An 18,473-nucleotide genomic window follows, 5' to 3' on the forward strand; every position below is an offset into this window, starting at 1 on the left:
AGAATTAGTCCCAGCTCATTGAACATACATGTATAATTAATGTTGCCAGAGATTCGGCAATATATTTATACAGTTTGAAATGAAGTAATTGCGAATAAAGAATAGTGTTCTGAAAATATCCATACTGTTAATAAATGGGTATTTATGAATTGCAGAAGAATGTTCAACCTTCAGCAAAGTAAAGTTTGAAATTGCACTGTTTTTGGAAATATACTAATTGATTAAATCTGGAATTTTGAATTGAATGAAATTGATGTTCCTGGTAGGTCTTTGAAATAATTGTGGCCTCCATTGGTGATTGTGGATTCAGAAGGTGACCTCCGAGGATTTTTGGTGAATATCTGCAGTGCATCGTGTGGATAGTCCACACTGCTGCGACTGAGTAAAGGTGGAGGGAGTGAATGTGAATGTCTTGCCAATCAAGTGGGTTGCTGTATCCTGGATGGTATAAAGCTTCTGCAGTGATTTGGGAGCTGCAACCATCAGGCAAATGAGAAATATCCCATCACACTCCTGGTTGGCTCATTGTGGACGGTGGACTGGCTTTGGGAGTCAGTTGCTTGCTGCAGTATTCCTCGTGTTGTAGCTGCACTGGAACAGCTTGGCTGGGGGAGCGGCAAGTTCTGCACCATAAGTCTTCAGTGCTATTGCCGGAATACTGTCAGGAGCCATATCCCATATCCAGTGCCTCCAACAGTTTCTTCATATCACATGAAGTAAACAGAATTATCTGACGATTAGTTTCTGTGATGTTGGGGACCACTGGAGGAGTCCGAGCTGGATCACCCACTCAGCACTTCTGGTTGAAGGTTGCTGGGAATGTTTCAGTCTTATCATCAACACTGATGTGTTGGGCTCTCCCATCATTGAGGATGGGGAGATATGTGGAGCCTCCTCCTCCATTCAGTGAGTTGTTTAATTGTCTCTTATCATTCATGACTGGATGTGGCAGCACTGCAGAGTATAGATCTGATCCATTGGTTGTGGGATCATTTAGCTCTGTCTATCACTTGCTGTTTTTGTTGTTTGGTCTGTAACCTAATGTTTGGGTTTGCCTTGTACTGCTCCTGGCATGCCCTCCTCGGTGCTCATTGTTGAGTGGGGGATATGCCTGGCCATGAGGTTACAGATTGTGCTGGAGTACAATTCTGCTGCTATTAATGACCCACAGCATCTCATGGATGCCCAGTTTTCAGTTTCACTATGATAATGCCACACAACACAATGGAGGGTATTCTCAATGTGAAGTCAGGACTTTGTCTCCACAAGGATTGTGTGGTACTCACTCTCGTTGGAAATGTCATGGACAGATGTATCTGCAGATGGTGGATTGGTAAGGATGAGGTCAAGTATGTTTTTCCCTCTTGTTGGTTGTCATGCCAGTGGAAGATTTAGACCATTACTTCAAGAACGAAACTGGGAAAAAGCCATCAAGAAACCACCAGAACCGGAGGGACCATTCCTCGAACACCAAGAATAATAGATAAAAACAATGACTGCAGATGCTGGAAACCAGATTCTGGATTCGTGGTGCTGGAAGAGCACAACACTTCAGGGAGCATCCGAGGAGCAGTAAAATCGATGTTTTGGGAAAAAGCCCTTCATCAGGAATACAGGCAGAGAGCCTGAAGGGTGGAGACGTAAGTGAGAGGAGGGTGGGGGTGGGAAGAAAGTAGCATCAAGTACAATAGGTGAGTGGGGGAGGGGATGAAGGTGATAGGTCCGGGGGGGGTGGGGGGGGTGGGGGGGGGGTGGGAGAGTGTAGTGGATAGGTGGAAAAGAAGATAGGCAGGTAGGACAAGCCATGGGGACAGTGCTGAGCTGGAAGTTTGGGACTGGGGTGAGGTGGGGGAAGGAGAAATGACGAAACTGTTGAAGTCCACATTGATGCCCTGGAGTTGAAATATTTCAAGGTGGAAGATGAGTCGTTCTTCCTCCAGGTGTCTGGTGTTGAGAGAGTGGCGGTGAAGGAGGCCCAGGACCTCCATGTCCTCGGCAGAGTGGAAGGGGGAGTTGAAATGTTCGGCCACAGGGCGGTGTGGTTGATTGGTGCGGGTGTCCCAGAGATGTTCCCTAAAGCACTCTGCTAGGAGGCGTCCAGTCTCCCCAATGTAGAGGAGACCGCATCGGGCGCAAAGGATACAATAAATGATATTGGTGGACGTGCAGGTAAAACTTTGATGGATATGGAAGGCTCCTTTAGGGCCTTGGACAGAGGTGAGGGAGGAGGTGTGGGTGCAGGTTTTGCAATTCTTGCAGTGGCAGGGGAAGGTACCAGGATGGGAGAGTGGGTTGTAGGGGGGCGTGGACCTGACCAGGTAGTCACAGAGGGAACGATCTTTGCAGAAGGTGGAAAGGGGTGGAGAGGGAAATATATCCCTGGTGGTGGGGTCTGTTTGGAGGTGGTGGAAATGTCAGCGGATGATTTGGTTTATATGAAGGTTGGTAGGGTGGAAGGTGAGCACCAGGGGCGTTCTGTCCTTGATACGGTTGGAGGGGTGCAGTCTGAGGGCAGAGGTGCGGGATGTGGACGAGATGCGTTGGAGGGCATCTTTAACCACATGGGAAGGGAAATTGCGGTCTCTAAAGAAGGAGGCCATCTGGTGTGTTCTGTGGTGGAACTGGTCCTCCTGGGAGCAGATACGGTGGAGGTGGAGGAATTGGGAATACGGGACGGCATCTTTGCAGTAGGTAGGGTGGGAAGAGGTGTAATCCAGGTAGCTGTGGGAGTCGATGGGTTTGTAAAAAATGTCGGTGTCAAGTCAGTCATCATTAATGGAGATGGAGAAGTCCAGGAAGGGAAGGGAGGTGTCTGAGATGGGTCGTCATGAATGGAGATGGAGAGGTCCAGGAAGGGGAGTCGTCATTAATGGAGATGGAGAGGTCCAGGAAGGGGACGGAGGTGTCTGAGATGGTCCAGGTAAATTTAAGGTCAGGGTGGAATATGTTGGTGAAGTTGATGAATTGCTCAATCTCCTTGCGGGAGCACGAGGTGGCGCCAATGCAGTCATCAATGTAGCGGAGGAAGAGGTGGGAGTGGTGCCGGTGTAATTATGGAAGATTGACTGTTCTACGTAGCGAACAAAGGAACAGGTATAGTTGGGGCCCATACAAGTGCCCATGGCTACCCCTTTGGTCTGGAGGAAGTCCACATCCAGCACCTCCGCCCTCAGACCGCACCCCTCTAACCGTAACAAGGACAGAACGCCCCTGGTGCTCACCTTCCACCCTACCAACCTTCGCATAAACCAAATCATACGCTGACATTTCCACCACCTCCAAACAGCCCCCACCACCAGGGATATATTTCCCTCTCCACCCCTTTCCGCCTTCCGCAAAGACCATTCCCTCTGTGACTACCTGGTCAGGTCGACGCCCCCCTACAAACCACTCTCCCATCCTGGAACCTTCCCCTGCCACCGCAAAAATTGCAAAACCTGTGCCCACACCTCCTCCCTCACCTCCATCCAAGGCCCTAAAGGAGCCTTCCATATCCATCAAAGTTTTACCTGCACATCCACCAATATCATTTATCGTATCCGTTGCTCCCGATGCGGTCTCCTCTACATTGGGGAGACTAGACGCCTCCTAGCAGAGCACTTTAGGGAACATCTCCGAGACACCCGCACCAATCAACCGCACCACCCTGTGGCCCAACATTTCAACTCCCCCTTCCACTCTGCCGAGGACATGAAGGTCCTGGGCCTCCTTCACCGCCGCTCCCTCACCACCAGACACCTCGAAGAAGAACGGTCATCTTCCACCTTGAAATACTTCAACTCCAGGATTCAATGTGGACTTCAACAGTTTCATCATTTCTCCTTCCCCCACCTCACCCCAGTCCCAAACTTCCAGCTCAGCACTGTCCCCATGACTTGTCCTACTTGCCTATCTTCTTTTCCACCTATCCACTCCAGTCCCCCGACCTATCACCTTCATCCCCTCCCCCACTCACCTATTGTACTCTATGCTACTTTCTCCCCACCCCCACCCTCCTCTCACTTATCTCTCCACCCTTCAGGCTCTCTGCCTGTACTCCTGATGAAGGGCTTTTGCCCAAAATGTTGATTTTATGCTCCTCGGATGCTCCCTGAACTGCTGTGCTCTTCCAGCACTAACAATAATACCCTGTCAGGACAACCAATCAGCTCACGCATTGAGCAAGACGGCCAGATCTATCTTCATCAACAAAAAGATGTGTCTCCATAACACTACACCAGAATTCTTTTGGAAACCCAAACATTGCTCTTTCCCATTCATTCAAAGGACCATAAGAGTGAATCAGTTTCCAATATGTGCAATTTAAAGAGCTCAATTGTAGAAATGTGATCTACTTCCTTTGTTTCCGTTAATGAAATAATTGTGTGTGTCTGTCTGTCTGTCCATGAGGGAGTGAGTGTTTTTCAATGCATGTACATTTCAGATGGTTGTGGGAATACATTTCGGGCAAATCTTATTAGGGTTTTTGTGATGTAGGCAATAGCAAGTCATGTGACAGAATCAGGTGACTAGTACAGCAAGGCCCATCTAAACGTCAGGATGGTCTTGCTCCACCTTTCATGTTTTTGATAAGTGACATGGGCAAAAAGTCACTGGGCAGCAGGGAGATGGGAATTGATGGGCATTAGTGATGCCTCATTAATATTCAGCCCCACACGTTCCCCAAAACAACAAACAAGCTCAGTTTCTGGAAAAACGCAACAACGAAACCAAAGCGAACACCTTGTGGATTCAGCTCACCGCTTGCTCTGAAAGACCTTCATGATGGAGACCGGGCACCAACATCTCAGGGCACAGTTCATGGGCATCAGTCACATGCTCCCCACCTCCATGGACATTGGCATCCAACACATGCCAGCCTCAAAAACCCCCCATGTCATGTATCGAGCCCACTTACAGGACCCTTCTGCACTTCAATGCTGCCCCTTGGTGTGCACTGACAGCTCTCAGTGTAACACTGCAGCAAGGACCCTGTACATTCAGGGCCACACACCCAGCTCATCGACTGGACCAGGCTGCATCTCCAACCTCTCCACTTACTCTCAGAGCACTTACTCACTCGGAGCCAACTTGGATGTGCAAGATTCCCTCCTCCCATTGCTTTGGCTCACATTTTCTGCTGATTTTCTCTCTCAGCCAGGCTCATACACTGCTCTCTGACCTTGCCATTGAGCACAGACACAAAGCCAGGAAGCTTGTCAAAGTTGTCAGCAGGCCCCAGTGAAGTCAAGGTGGAGAGCTTACTCTCAGGGGTTTCTTGTGCAGTAAGTCAGGGGCAGCCTCCAGAACCAGTCCAGGGCCTGCTCGGGGCAGTCAGAGTCAGGAGCCTCTCCGTATCATGGGAGAGCTATCGAATGGCAGGCAGCCTGCCTCCCATGATAAGGGAGTCTTTCTGTCCTGTTTGGGCTGTTCTCCTCCTGGAATGAGAGTGAGGCAGGTATTAAGGGAGATGAAAGTGAGTGGCACAGCTGGTGCTGTTGGTCCGAATGGGATGGTGCCCTGACTGAGTGAGTAGGCAGTGCAGAGAGCATGCAGGGTTAGTGGTGTTGGGTGTTGGGCTGGATAACAGCCAGTGGGGGAGATCTTGCAGACAATAGTGAGAGTGGGAAAGGATGAGCTTTAGTGGGTGGTGGGTACAGGAGCAGAAACAGAGTGAGTGTGAGGTATTGGAGAGAAGATGGTGCAACGTAACCTGGCAGAGTGGAGAAGGACATTGACCTTCCTCGGACAGCGCTGGGCATTCCTCCAGGCGGCTGAGACTGCACTGACCCGGGTGGGAATCTCAGACAGGGCTGGCATGGTCTGGTGTCGGGGTGTCCTCTCCTGCCCCTGGAGCTGGAGAAAGTCCTGTGTCAGCAGCACTCCATCCAGCAGGAGCATGCCCGCAGTGTGGGGTACCGATTTCCCCCTGTCTGCCATTCCTGGGGCAAATATCAGCAACTGTGCAGGGCAGCTCCACACTGACAGCTTCATCATTCAGTCCCGATCCAAGCAGAATACAGAAAGTACAGGAGAGAGATTAAGAATGGAATGGGTAAAGAGATTTTATCTCACCTCTGGTTACTGACTCACTGCTCAAAGGGTTTTGTCTCTCGAGTCTATCAAAACATCTCACAATTTTGAATAAGGGAACAATCCCAAATTCTTTAATTTCTTCACACAATTGAAATCCCTTTTGTCTGGCTCCAGACTGATTAACCTGCTTGGTTTCCACTTCAACCCTGACTTCCTGCCGAACTTTCTAAAGGTTCCTTTGTGTGTGTATTCCAGACCAGGACAGAGAACAGTTTATTACCCTGCACTGACGGGACCAGGAGGGAACGGGTAGATCTAATATTCCGGTTGATCAAGAGGTTCACATCATCAATGTAACAACACACGCTGAGGAACAGAAAGGTCATGCAGGGCATATACACATCACTGATCTCCTTTATTTCCAGCATCAATCACTTCAATAATAAGGAGACAATGGGGACCTGCAGATGCTGGAGAAATCAGAGTTGGTGAAGCTTGGAGCTGGAAAAGGCACAACAGATCCTGAGGAAGGGTCCTGTCTGAAACCAATGGGAAGGTTAAAGGGGCCATGGTACTAGAGTTCAGTGAAAGAGACATTGTTGGGCTGCAGTTAGTGACACAGTACTACTCATAGTAAAGCAGGAGGCAAAGTTTTGGCAACATTTAATTCGATCATGGCTGACCTATTCCTCAACTCAATTTATCTCGATAATAATTACCCACAAACATTAATCACTCCGGCCTTCAAAGATTCAGCAACCTTTTCTGCTGTCATTTGTGTGAAAAATGCTTCCTGATTTCTCTCCCAGCTCTAATGCTTCACCTTGGGATGGCGCGGTGGCACACTGCATAGCACTGCTGCCCCCCAGCACCAGGGGCCCAGGGCCAACTCCAGCCTTGGTGACAGTCTGTATGTTCTCCCAGTGTCTGTATGGGCCTACACCGGGCACTCCTGACCCCTCCCAAAACCCAAAAACATATATTTACATATTTATAAAGTCACGCATTGTTACAGCTGGTTCTACTGCGCTCTGTATTACCGTCTAAAAATGTGGAGATTTGGTTCAGTTTAAGGTAGATTAGAGGTTGTTAGCTTTGAGTTAGTCCATGGTGCCTGTGTGAGCTGATAAAGAATGTTTAAACCTTTGACCCAGCTGAGAGGCTTCCAGAAGCAAGACAGTCCTGAGGTTGCTATGGAGATAATTATTAAAGAAGCTATTCTTTAAACAGAAACTGGGAGGTTTTGGGTATAAAAGGAAACATGAGTAAAAAGGGAAAGTCAAACCCAAAATCTATCAAAAACATGGTGTGCTGTGCTGAACCAAAGGACTCAGGTAATTTATGTTCGGAGAGAGAGAGTGAGGTTGAGTAAATTGGGGAGGGTCGATTAGCTCTCTAAAGAGAGAAGAAATCTAGATATGGAAGACTTGCCAAGGAAGTGTCGATGTGGTCCCATGGAGTGTGATGCGTGACTGTCAATGATACCAATATCGTTCCATTCATTTTATTCCACTGTGGATGACACCATTCATACAAACTGGACACTGTTGTCACATGGTGCGGGTGTAAGATCGATGTAGTGCGGTGCTGCACAGCAACATGTCCGCTCCCTTGACTGATGACGGCTGGAGACAAACTGTCTGGCTTTGTGTCTGCACCAAAGGGAAGATACAACAGAAATATTGTGAGCCTGAAATGGCAGAGGAAGAGAAGAGGATGAAGTTCTGAGGAGAGAATATGGGACATTAGGGAGGAGGTTAAAAAATAGGTCCTGGAGGGTAGTAATGCCTGCATTACACCCATTGTCATGTGTCAGTGAGAGTAGGACTAGGAGGATACGGCAGATGAATGTGTGGTTAAAGAGCTGTTTCAGGGGAGAAGGATTCACAGTTTTGGATCATTGTAATCTCTTCTGAAGTAGGGATGTTCTGTCTAAGGAGGACGGGCTACACCTGAGTTATAAGGGCACTAACAAACCAATGGGGAGATTTGCTGGAGCCACTTGGGAGGATTTAAAATAGTCAGGGGGACCAGGTGGGAGATAATCGTCCTTCTAACTCATGGAGGCTGTGGTCTATCCAAAGGGATCTCTCTTTATTTGGTGGGTATGACGACAGTTGATCTCCCGGTCATTATTTCCAATGTGATAATCTACTACATGCTTTACTGCTATTTCCCATTTTCATTTCTACACTTCACCTCAATAAGGAGCATCAATGAGGTGATCAACTACACAGCGATTGACTGCTCTGTTTGGCTCACGGTCGCTTTCACTGTCGATCGTTTTGTCCTCATTTGTTGCCAGAGGTTGAGAGCAAAGTATTGCAGGGAGGAGACTGCAGCTGTGGTTATACTGACTGTGTGTGTTGTGTCCTCACACACAAATATTCCCTTGGATTTTGGTTTTGAGCCAATCTATATTATTAACAATGTGGAATGGGGCGCTCATTTCAAACCAGACTATTTTATCTTGCCAGGATTGATCACGTTTGACTGGCTTGATACAGTTTTAAACCCACTATTGCCACACTTTATCATTTTACTGCTCAACGCACTGACTGTCCGACACATTGTAATGGCTAATCGAACCCACAGAGCACTGCAAGGTCAACGCAACACCCAGATCAGCGACAATCCAGAGATGCAGAGCCGAAGGAAATCCATCACTTTACTGTTCACCATTTCTGGCACCTTCATCGTGCTGTGGATGCCATATATTGTGTTCTTCCTCATTTCGAGGGTTACAGATACATTTTATGAGCCAGATCATTATACTAATCCCTTACTTCTCACAAAGTATACTGGAGATATGTTTCACCTGCTGAACTGCTATGCAAACACAGTGTTTTATGCATTGGCTCAGTCTAAATTCAGAGAAATGTTGAGAAATGCAATAATGTATCAATTTCTTGCAATTATTCAATGCGTCAAATATTCTTTAAAAAAGTGACTGGAAACAAAGTTGCCAAGCATTCACATCATTCCACTGAATACGACAATTCTGTCCTCCTAAGTCTATACTAACCACAAGTAATAGTCTTGGTTCTGTGGTGTAGTCTCACCTCTGCATCACAGGGTAATGTGTCCAGGAAGATCAGATTTAACCTGATACAGAGTCCTCTCCACAACAGTAATTCTGCTGGAGCCATCCCTGTCATTGCATGAGGAGTGGTCCCATAATCAAACAGGAACTGCGACAGTTTGGTCTCAAGTGAAGCTGTAGACTGTTTCTTTAAGCCTGCCTTCACAGTTTGGACTGTTCTTTCTGCCAGACTATTGGATGATGGATTGTATGGAACTGTCCTGATCAATTGAAAAACATTTGACTTGAGGAAAACGTCAGATTCCCTGCTGGGAAACGATAGACTATTATCTGTGACCAACACTTCCAGGACTTAGTGTATTGCAAAAAATGCACACAATTATTCAATTGGCAGATCTGTGTTTGAGGAATGAACTCTATGCACATCCAACCATGTAGAGTAACTATTCATAGTGACTAAGAAGAGGAAGTGAAATGGAAATAAAACAGTTTGAATTTCAATTGAAAGCAGAGGAAAAGCAGAGAGAGAAAGAAGAAAGAGGCAAACTGAGAGAAGAAAGGGAAACAAAGAGAGATTTTGAACTTGGAACTGAGAGCTCACAGTCGACTTAAAATGGCAAAGGTGGAGATGAAAAATAGAACTGTGGATGAAGACAGTGATAGAGAGCAATCCCACTGTAGCCAAAGGCCTATGTGGATCTGTTTAAATTGGCCCAAATGTTGCCTAAGTTCGATGAGAAGGATACAGGAACCCTTCTCATTACATTTGAGAGATGGTCTGTGATCATGTGGTTATTGTTGATGCAAAAATTCATTTGGACATAGACCTTGTGAGGGATTTGTATCACTATCAGAGGAGTTGTCTGGGGAGTATAGTTACATGATAAAGGCCAATATAAAAGCACCAGAAGCCTTCAGACAGCATTTCAGGAATTTAAGGAGGGAAACTGCTCAAATGTATATTGAATTTGAAAGGATCAAACAAAATATCTTTGAAAGGTGGATAAAGGGATTGAAAATAGATCAAATATATGACTCTCTTAGAGAGACAATTACTTACAGGGCATTCAAGACTTCACTTCCTGAAGTAATAAGAATTCATGTGGAAAAGCAGAGAGTTAAAACAGCAAGATTAGCAATGGAAATGCCAAATGATTATGAGTTGGTTCATAAATCAAAATTTGGCATCCGACAATAATTTCAATCTGTGAGGCATAGAAATGGGGAAAAGTGAAATTCTCAAGCAGTAAGGGAAAGGGAGATCCCATTGATGATAGTAAAGATAGTTTATTACAGGGTAAACAGGGAACCTGCGATGGGCAGAGAGAAGTAAAAAAGCTCAGCTGTTTTCATTGCAATGAGATGGGCCACATGAGGCCATAGTGTTGGTGGGTTAGAAAAAGCTCTGGGATGAGCCCGGGAAGTTCCTTGAAATGGAAAAGGAAAGCACAGTGAAAGGTAAAAAGCTGCACCATAATGTACAGCCTGGTCAGGGATTGGTTGAGCAGAAGATCGCTTTAAAGAATTTTCTTGTGAGGGTAAAGCCTGTGTGTGTACGCCAGGTGGAGCAGGGAAAGAAATTAAAATTATGAGAGATACAAGTCAATCTTTGATGGTGAGAAATGAGGAGGTGTGTAGTTCAGAAGGAGTGTTGTGAGGTAAAGTGGTAATATGTGGAATTCATGGAGAGGAGCAGTGTGCCATGATATAAAGTGAGGTTGGAGAGTCTGGTGAAATGTAGCTAAATGCTGGAAGGAGTACGAGAGGAACTCTGAGTTCCAGCAAACCAACTTATCCTTAGCAATGATATAGCTGGATCACAGGGGAGTGAAGCCTACCGTGGTTGAAAAGCCAGTGGACAAACAGATAACTGAGGTTCAACAGGAATTTTTCCAGACTGTGTGCCAATAGGGTTACAAAGCCACAATCTGAAGCAGCAGGAGAAGTCAAGGAATAAAGATAAGGAAGTTAAAGTTCATTTTGTCAAAGACTATGTTTGAACAAATGGTTGAGAAAAAAAACCAAGAACAGGTGGAAGACAAAGTGGATATTTCTCATTCAGAGAAATTAACTGAATTATCACAGAGAGATTATAACAGAAACTAAAGCAGTTGTATCAAAAAGCATACACAGATAAAGAATCTGAGTGTGTCCCAGAATGTCACCATTTTAACAATGATGTCCTAATGAGGAGAACTGGGCAGAAGTTCATCAAGTTGCATTACTGGTGGATCATAGAATGGAGATGTTGTAGACAACCCATGTATTACTAGCTGGGGATCATTTAGGAGGAAGACAAAGTCAAGCAAGAATAAAGATCTATTGGCCTGGACAGCTCACAACGTGTTGAATTTTGCCAAATATGTCTTACATGTTAGGTAAATGGAAATCCTTGGGCAGTGATAAAACTAGTACCCTTTATACCCATTCCTACATTTGAGCAATCTTTTACAATAGTGCTAATTGATTGGATAAGACCTTACTTAAAACAAGAAGTGGGAATCCATATTTATTGAGCATCATGGATGTATCTACAAGATTTCCAGAGGCTATTCCATTATGCACTGTCATGGCTAAAAGGGTTGTAGAAGATTTCCTCAAGTCTTTCACTTGATATGGACTACCCACAGAAATACAATTGGATCAAGGCTCAAATTATTGGATCAAAATTATTCAAAGAACTTGTGGATAAGATACAAATAAAACCGTTCAAATCCACTGAGTATCATCTAGAATCAGAGGGAGCATGAGAACTGTGGCAGCAATGTAAAAGACCGTGTTGAGGGAACCGAGTCAAACTAACACAGTGATTTGGAATAAAGGAATTCCATCTGTACATTTTGCAATTAGGTATGTACCTAATAAATTAACTAACTTTAATCAATATCAATTAGTTTTTGGGCATGAGGTGAGTGCACCACTGAAATTAATTAAAGAGAAATAGGTAATTTGTGAATTTCAGATAAGAACTGAAATCACCTGTAAGTGTTACTACACATACGGGAGGATAGGTGGGAATAAGTTGGGAAGTACTAATCTGATCTTGCATGATGTAGGTAGAGGAAATGCTATTCCCATTAAGCATATCCTATAGGCTTAACCATCCAAAGTTGGGACAGGTTCAAAAAGAGATTAAACACATGTTCAGAGCCAATGCAATCAAACTGAGTTGCAGTGAATGACGCTCGCATATGGTAATAATGTCAAAACCACATGCTATCCAACGATTATGTGTGGACCATCACAAAGTCAATGTAGTCCCAAAATCTGATTGATATCCTATTACATGTTTGGAGGACTGTATTGAGAAGGTGGGGCAAGCAGTTTACATTTTTACATTGGGCTTTCTCTGAGGATATTGGCAGGTACTCTACCCAAAAGAGTGAAGTAAATTTCGGTCTTGACCCCGAATGGGCTGTTCCAGTTTAAAGTCATGCCGTTTGATATGAAAAATGTACCAGCCAACTTTCAAAGCCCAAGTCCCATTCCTGGGTCTTGTTATTTGACGTTGGTAGATGGTTCCATGGGATGTGAAAACAAAGGTTATTGGGGAGGTTGCTATACCATCAATGGAGAGGGAAACACTGCAATTCCTGGGACTGAGTGGTTTAATCAGAAAGTCTTGCTGAGCTTTAGCAGTGTGTGTGCTGCACTGACTGACATTTTGAAGAAATGCAGAAACTTGCACTGGATGGATGAATGTGAGAAGGCATTTGATAATCTGAAAGCTGTGTTAATCACTGCCCCAGTATTAGCCACAACTTAATTACACAAAGCCATTCAAGGTGGCTAGTGATGTAATTGATCTGGGTATTGGTGCTGGACACTTGTAAGAAGATGATGAGAAGATACAAAGACCTATTGAGTATTTTTCCATAATATCAAAAATTATCAACTGAAATATTCCACAATTGAGAAACAGATCTTGAGCATGGTGTTGGCATTGCAACATTTCAAACACTCATTGCCAGGAATGTGTTGGAGACATATTGTGCATACCGATCATAAACCTGTAGGGTTTTTGGAAAAAATTAAGGACAAAAAGTCCAGACTGTTTTGATGAAGCATATTTTTGCAGCCATTCAATTTGAAAAACAGATATGTAACATGACAAGAGAATGGAATTACTGATGTGTTGTCATGACTTTGATGAAGGAAGATGGAGGTGCTCGGTGGTGGGACAAAACAGACTGAACTGGACTGTGGTAGTGAATGTTTGCATGCTTAGAGACAATGTAATGTATATTTGCTGTAGGGTGTTAATAGTGTAAGGCAAAATATTTTTAAAACTTAAGTAATCTTTGTAAATTAATGATTTTCTTTAAGGGGGAGGGAAGTGTGACATGCTATGGCTTTAAGAGGTATATTTGGTCCTGGTTTTTTATGAAGAAATGTTGAGACAGAGATCCTGAACAATCTGCTCCAAAGCCAATAGAGTAAACAGCTTGTGAGGGATCCATGGTGTTTTAAAAGTTGGAACAATAGAAGCAGCCTGAATGGGTGGGGTTAAGCTCCCAAAGAACCAGGACTTTTAGTTTTACCTTTCTGCAGTTGCTGGGATCTTGAAGGTAAATGTTGAAGGTCTTGTTCCTCTCTCTGTTACAGCTAAAAACTGGGGTTCTCTTCCTGTTGCGAGAATTGCGTGGGAGACAATCTGTTTTACTGAATATGCCTTTGCCAATGGACTGTTTATAGGGTGTTATTGTACTGCAACAATTAACTGGTATTAGTTAATAGATCAATTAATTTTGGCATTTCAGTAGAGTTACAGTTACGCTAATTCTTTTTATTTTTTATTTTTACTGCAGTTTAACTGTAGTGTAAAAATAAAGTGTGTTTTGCTTAACGTGTTTGACCAATCAAATTGCATCTGGCATGAACCACCACACACTTCTCTTTAAGAAAAAAAATAATTGTTATGACCTAGACTATCTTCTTAATATATTTTGCGGAAGTTTAGTCTGGTCCATAATAGAAAAAGATACTCATAAGGAATATGATAAACAGACCATGTCAGGAAGAGATATACTGTGTATCCAAGTCTAAACCAATAGATAAGTTCGAGGTTTCCAAAATAATAAAAGTAATCTGTTTACTCCAGTTGCTGGAACTAATTACAATGGTTTCATAAGCCTCCTGGGCTCAGTGAGTGTCACTCACCTGGATTCATAAATGGCTTCACTAACTGAGTGAGCTCAGAGTGTGAATAAAATCTGATGCTGGAGGACACTCAAATTCACCGCACAACATGAATCTGATGGATCTAATGTTTCTGCTCTTTGACATTGAACCCATTTTCTATCCCATCCTTGGAGTCACTGGAGTTCTGTGTGAGTTATTGTAACTGTTGCTGGTTTGACTGCTGTGATCATGTAATTTGTTGGTGCAGTATTTGTTGCTTCCTCAGACATTTACAGTTTTATTTCAGATACTGTTGATCATTAACATCCCGTGATGTTTCTCCTTATTTTAGCTGTAGTCTCTTCACCAATTTGAACATGCAGCCAAACTGGGGTCAATCTGCTTCAATTAAATTCTGTGCATTCAATTTATTTCAGGAAGTAAATCTGAGGTAAGTATATTTTTACTGATTTCAAGAAACCTATTTCAGAGAGTTCCAAGCTTCAGTCTTGGAATACAAGACAGGATGCATTGTATTTGGATGTTGTTTTGTGCATTGAAGCAAAGTGGGGAGATGCACCTTCACTGCAATGGAACGTGTGCTCTCTCACACCAAAGAATTGCCCTCAGGAATGGACTATGTCAGGCCTTTTACACCATCAGAACATCCTGAAGCTCCTCACACCCTGTGAAGGATCACTGTATTTTTAAATATTCTTTATGAGGATGTGACGGGTCACTGACTGGACCAGTGTTTATTGCCCATCTCTAACCATTCTTGAGAAGGTGGTGTTGAGCTGCCTTCCTGATCTGCTGAGCCTGTGCAGGTTATGGAGGAATGGATTTCCAGGATTGTGACAGAGAAAGAACAGTGAATTAGATCCACGTCGGATAGTTATGGCTTGGAGGGAAAATTGGAGGTGACACTGTCATCACCCTTGGTGCTGTCTGAGGGGACTGGTGAGTTATTATAATCCATCTGTAGATGGTACACACTGCTGTCCCTCTGCCAATGGAGTCAGTGCAGAAGGAAGTGGATGAAGTGCCGATCACACGGGCTGCATCGTCCTGAATGGTGTTGGGATTCTTGAGTGTTGTTGGAGCTGCCCTCATTCGGCGAGTGAACGTTTGTAGCATCCCCTGATTCCGATTGCCTTGCCTTGCCGTTTAGCTCAGACACAAAGGCAGAAAGCTTGTCATGGGTGTCAGCATCTTCAGTCAAGACAAATGAGATAGACTTCACTCACAGAGTAAATCAAGGGCAGCCTCTGATACTAGTCCAGAGGCTTGGACATGATCAGTCAGACAGTCAGGGTCTTATTCTCACAGGGGGATGAGGAGTTGAATGTCTGGCAGCCCACCATCTGCCCTGATGCTTTCTGCCCTACTGAGGGCTGTTTTCCTCCTGGAGTGAGAGAGAGGAAGGGATGAAGGGAGCTGAAAGTGGTGGGACAGCGGTGACATTTGGTGGAGGTGGGAAGGTGACCCGAGTGAGTGAGGAGGCCGTGCCAAGGGCAAGTGGTGCTATGGGTAGGGAGAGTGAGAGTGAGTGAGGGAAGATGGTTCAGGCAACACTGTGAGTGGTAGCATTGGGCCATTTCAGAAGGAGAGACAGGATCAGAGATGGAGTGAGTGTGAGGTGGAGGAGAGAAGATAGTGGCAGGTTGGCAGAGTGGAGATGGACCATTTCCTTACACTGATAGTCAGTTCTGCATATGGCTGAGACTGCACTGACCTGGGTGGTAATCACAGCCCAGGTTGGCTTGGGTTGATGTCATGCCCACTGCTGTTGGTGTTTGTCGAGGAAGAAGATATTCTGTGTCTGAATCCCCACATCCAGCAGGAGCTCCAGGTTCCTGCCCACAAACTGGAGTACCCATTTCCCCATGTCTGCCAGGCCAGGGGCAAACCAATGGTTCTCTTTCTCAGTCACCATGCAGGACAGTTCAGGCCTCACAGTGCTTGCCCAGCTGCACTGTAGGATTTTAAAGTTGGCATCGGCACGAGTGATGCCGATCATTTTGTGGATATCCAGTGAGTGCCAACTCTTTCAGGGAACATGGATAGAATTGAATGTGAGCGATGCACTTGGAGTGGAGTGGGCCGTTAATAAGGTCCCTTTGGTAAGATATGAAGGTAAAGATATGTGGCATCTAGGCAAGAAACTCAGCAAAACACTTGATATAACTTGCACTTCCCGAAAAAACGATATGGACTTATATTTTTGCAGAAGTTATATTCTCATTGTCCATTGAGTAACTGAACTGTTGATCCATTTGGTCAATGTATCCACCATGTTTATTTCAGGTCAAGTGTAAAATTGTTTTTTTTTATTGTTTACACTATTTACATATTTTCAGGTAAAATTTTGCGTGATCTTTTTGATTACCTTTGCAGCTAACCTAATCGCAATTGTGACACTATCGGGAAGGAAGTGTGGTCTTTCTAAAGGTGTCAACTTGTACCTGATTGCTATGGCTGGAGCAGATCTGCTGATTGTCCTTATTCAGGTCATACTGGACAAGATGAATCGCTCATATCTACGCATTGTATTCTTCTCCTACCCTCCTGGTTGTAGCATCAGAGACGTCATTGGTTCCACAGCTGTAAGTAGCTCAGTCTGGCTCACAGTCACCTTCACCTTTGACTGGATGGTGGCTATTTGTTTCCAGAAACTGAAGAGAAAATTCTGCACTGAGAGAAATGCAGCTGTCATTATCACAACTGTCAGTTTACTGAGTTTATTAAACAAAATCCCATTGTATTTTAAATATGAACCATACTATTGCAAAATAACCTATGAATATTTCTACGATCCTGTGTGGACAGCTTTTAACTGGGGAGATCGTATTTTAACTCCAGTGCTCCCTTTCTTCCTGGTCCTGCTGCTCAATGCTATCACCGACAGACACATCCTTCTGGCTAGTGCAGTCCGCAGGAAGCTGAGAGGACAACAAAATGGAGATAAGCCGAATGATCCAGAAATGAAGAATCGAAGAAGATCCATCAGTTTGCTCTTTGCCATTTCGGGCAGTTTTATCCTGTTATGGATCACTCGTGTCATAACTCTCGCGATTCAGTGAATTACTGGGTGGTATAGTAGAGCACCAGCTGGATATTGGGTGGGAGATCGCATGGGGACAATGTTTCAGTTATCCAGCTCCTGCACCAACACATTTATTTACGCAGTCACACAGAGGAAGCTCAGAGAGGAGATGCTGAATACTGTGAAATATCCCTTCATCACCATCCAGAATTCCATTAAACGATGGGAACAAAGCTGGTCAATGTAAGCACGGTCCGGAAAGGAATATTATTGTTCATCTCCAACCCAGTTGCTGTTGAGGCAGCACGTGCAAAGAGATTTGAAAATGAGAATCAGGTTGTTCCTCAAGTTGAATAAATTATTTAACACAAGTGTGTTCTTAGGGCATCTGCTCCTGGTCAGTGAAGGTCCATTAACACTTGGCCCATTCACATTTGGGGAACATAATGTAAATTTTCACTTCATTTTTAAATCATGTTTCTCGTGCAATACGTGTCACATTGTCTTAATTTGTAATTATACAAGAGCAATTGAATTGGAGATTGTATTTATGAATGCCATTAACATGATTTAGAAGGGATAATAATAACAGAATCATCACCTACAACTGGCTCTCTGGCTGGTGAGTGACGGTATCCTGCAATACACAATAGTAAAATCTTAGCTCTGATTACAGCTGTAGATCCCCATAACTCTATGAGTTTTTAAATCGTTATGGGAAATGATAGGCCTTGTTTCAAAGTTACAGTTCTAAATTGGTGTAAGTCAATGTTGATGGTACAAGACAGAAACTTTCAAAAGCTGATTGGTGTAGACTGTTCTCAGGTAAAGGACAATCCGGCAAGTGAGAGGCTCAAAGTTGAGATACTGAGAGTTCAGAAACAGTCTGATCGTGTTAGAGTGAAGGGTAAGGCTGGCAGCAGTAGGGAACACGGGATGAATAGGGGCATCGAGAGTCTGGTCAAGAATGTGAAGGAGGCATGTATCAGGTAGAGACAACTGGGATCAAGTCAGCCTTGAAGTGTATAAGGGGTGCAGGGGCATTCTTAAGAAGGACGTCAGGAGCACAAAAAGGGGAAATGAAATAACCTTGAAGATAAGGTTAAAATTATCCAAACATTTTCAATAAGAATATTAAGGGTTAAAGAGCAAATAGTGTGGTAATGGAGCCCCTTAAAGATCAAGTACAGGAGGTGGCAGAGTCACCTAATGAATATTTTGTTTCAGTGGTTATTGTGGAGAAAGACA

General features: G+C 44.3%; 1 protein-coding gene across 1 annotated transcript in view; it reads left to right on the forward strand.

Moving 5' to 3' along the window:
- Window positions 1-17,262, forward strand: part of LOC122545565 (putative G protein-coupled receptor 139) — a 33,134-nt gene extending 15,872 nt beyond the window's left edge. The window contains exon 2 of the mRNA XM_087991743.1: window positions 16,540-17,262. Coding sequence (XP_087847869.1) covers window positions 16,540-17,262 — 723 coding nt within the window. The remainder of the gene's footprint in view (window positions 1-16,539) is intronic.
- Window positions 17,263-18,473: the final 1,211 nt, after the last annotated feature.

The sequence above is a fragment of the Chiloscyllium plagiosum genome, unplaced genomic scaffold, assembly GCF_037043375.1.
Source record: "Chiloscyllium plagiosum isolate Xiang-an unplaced genomic scaffold, Cpla_swu_hap1 HiC_scaffold_10, whole genome shotgun sequence".
NCBI lineage: Eukaryota > Metazoa > Chordata > Chondrichthyes > Orectolobiformes > Hemiscylliidae > Chiloscyllium > Chiloscyllium plagiosum.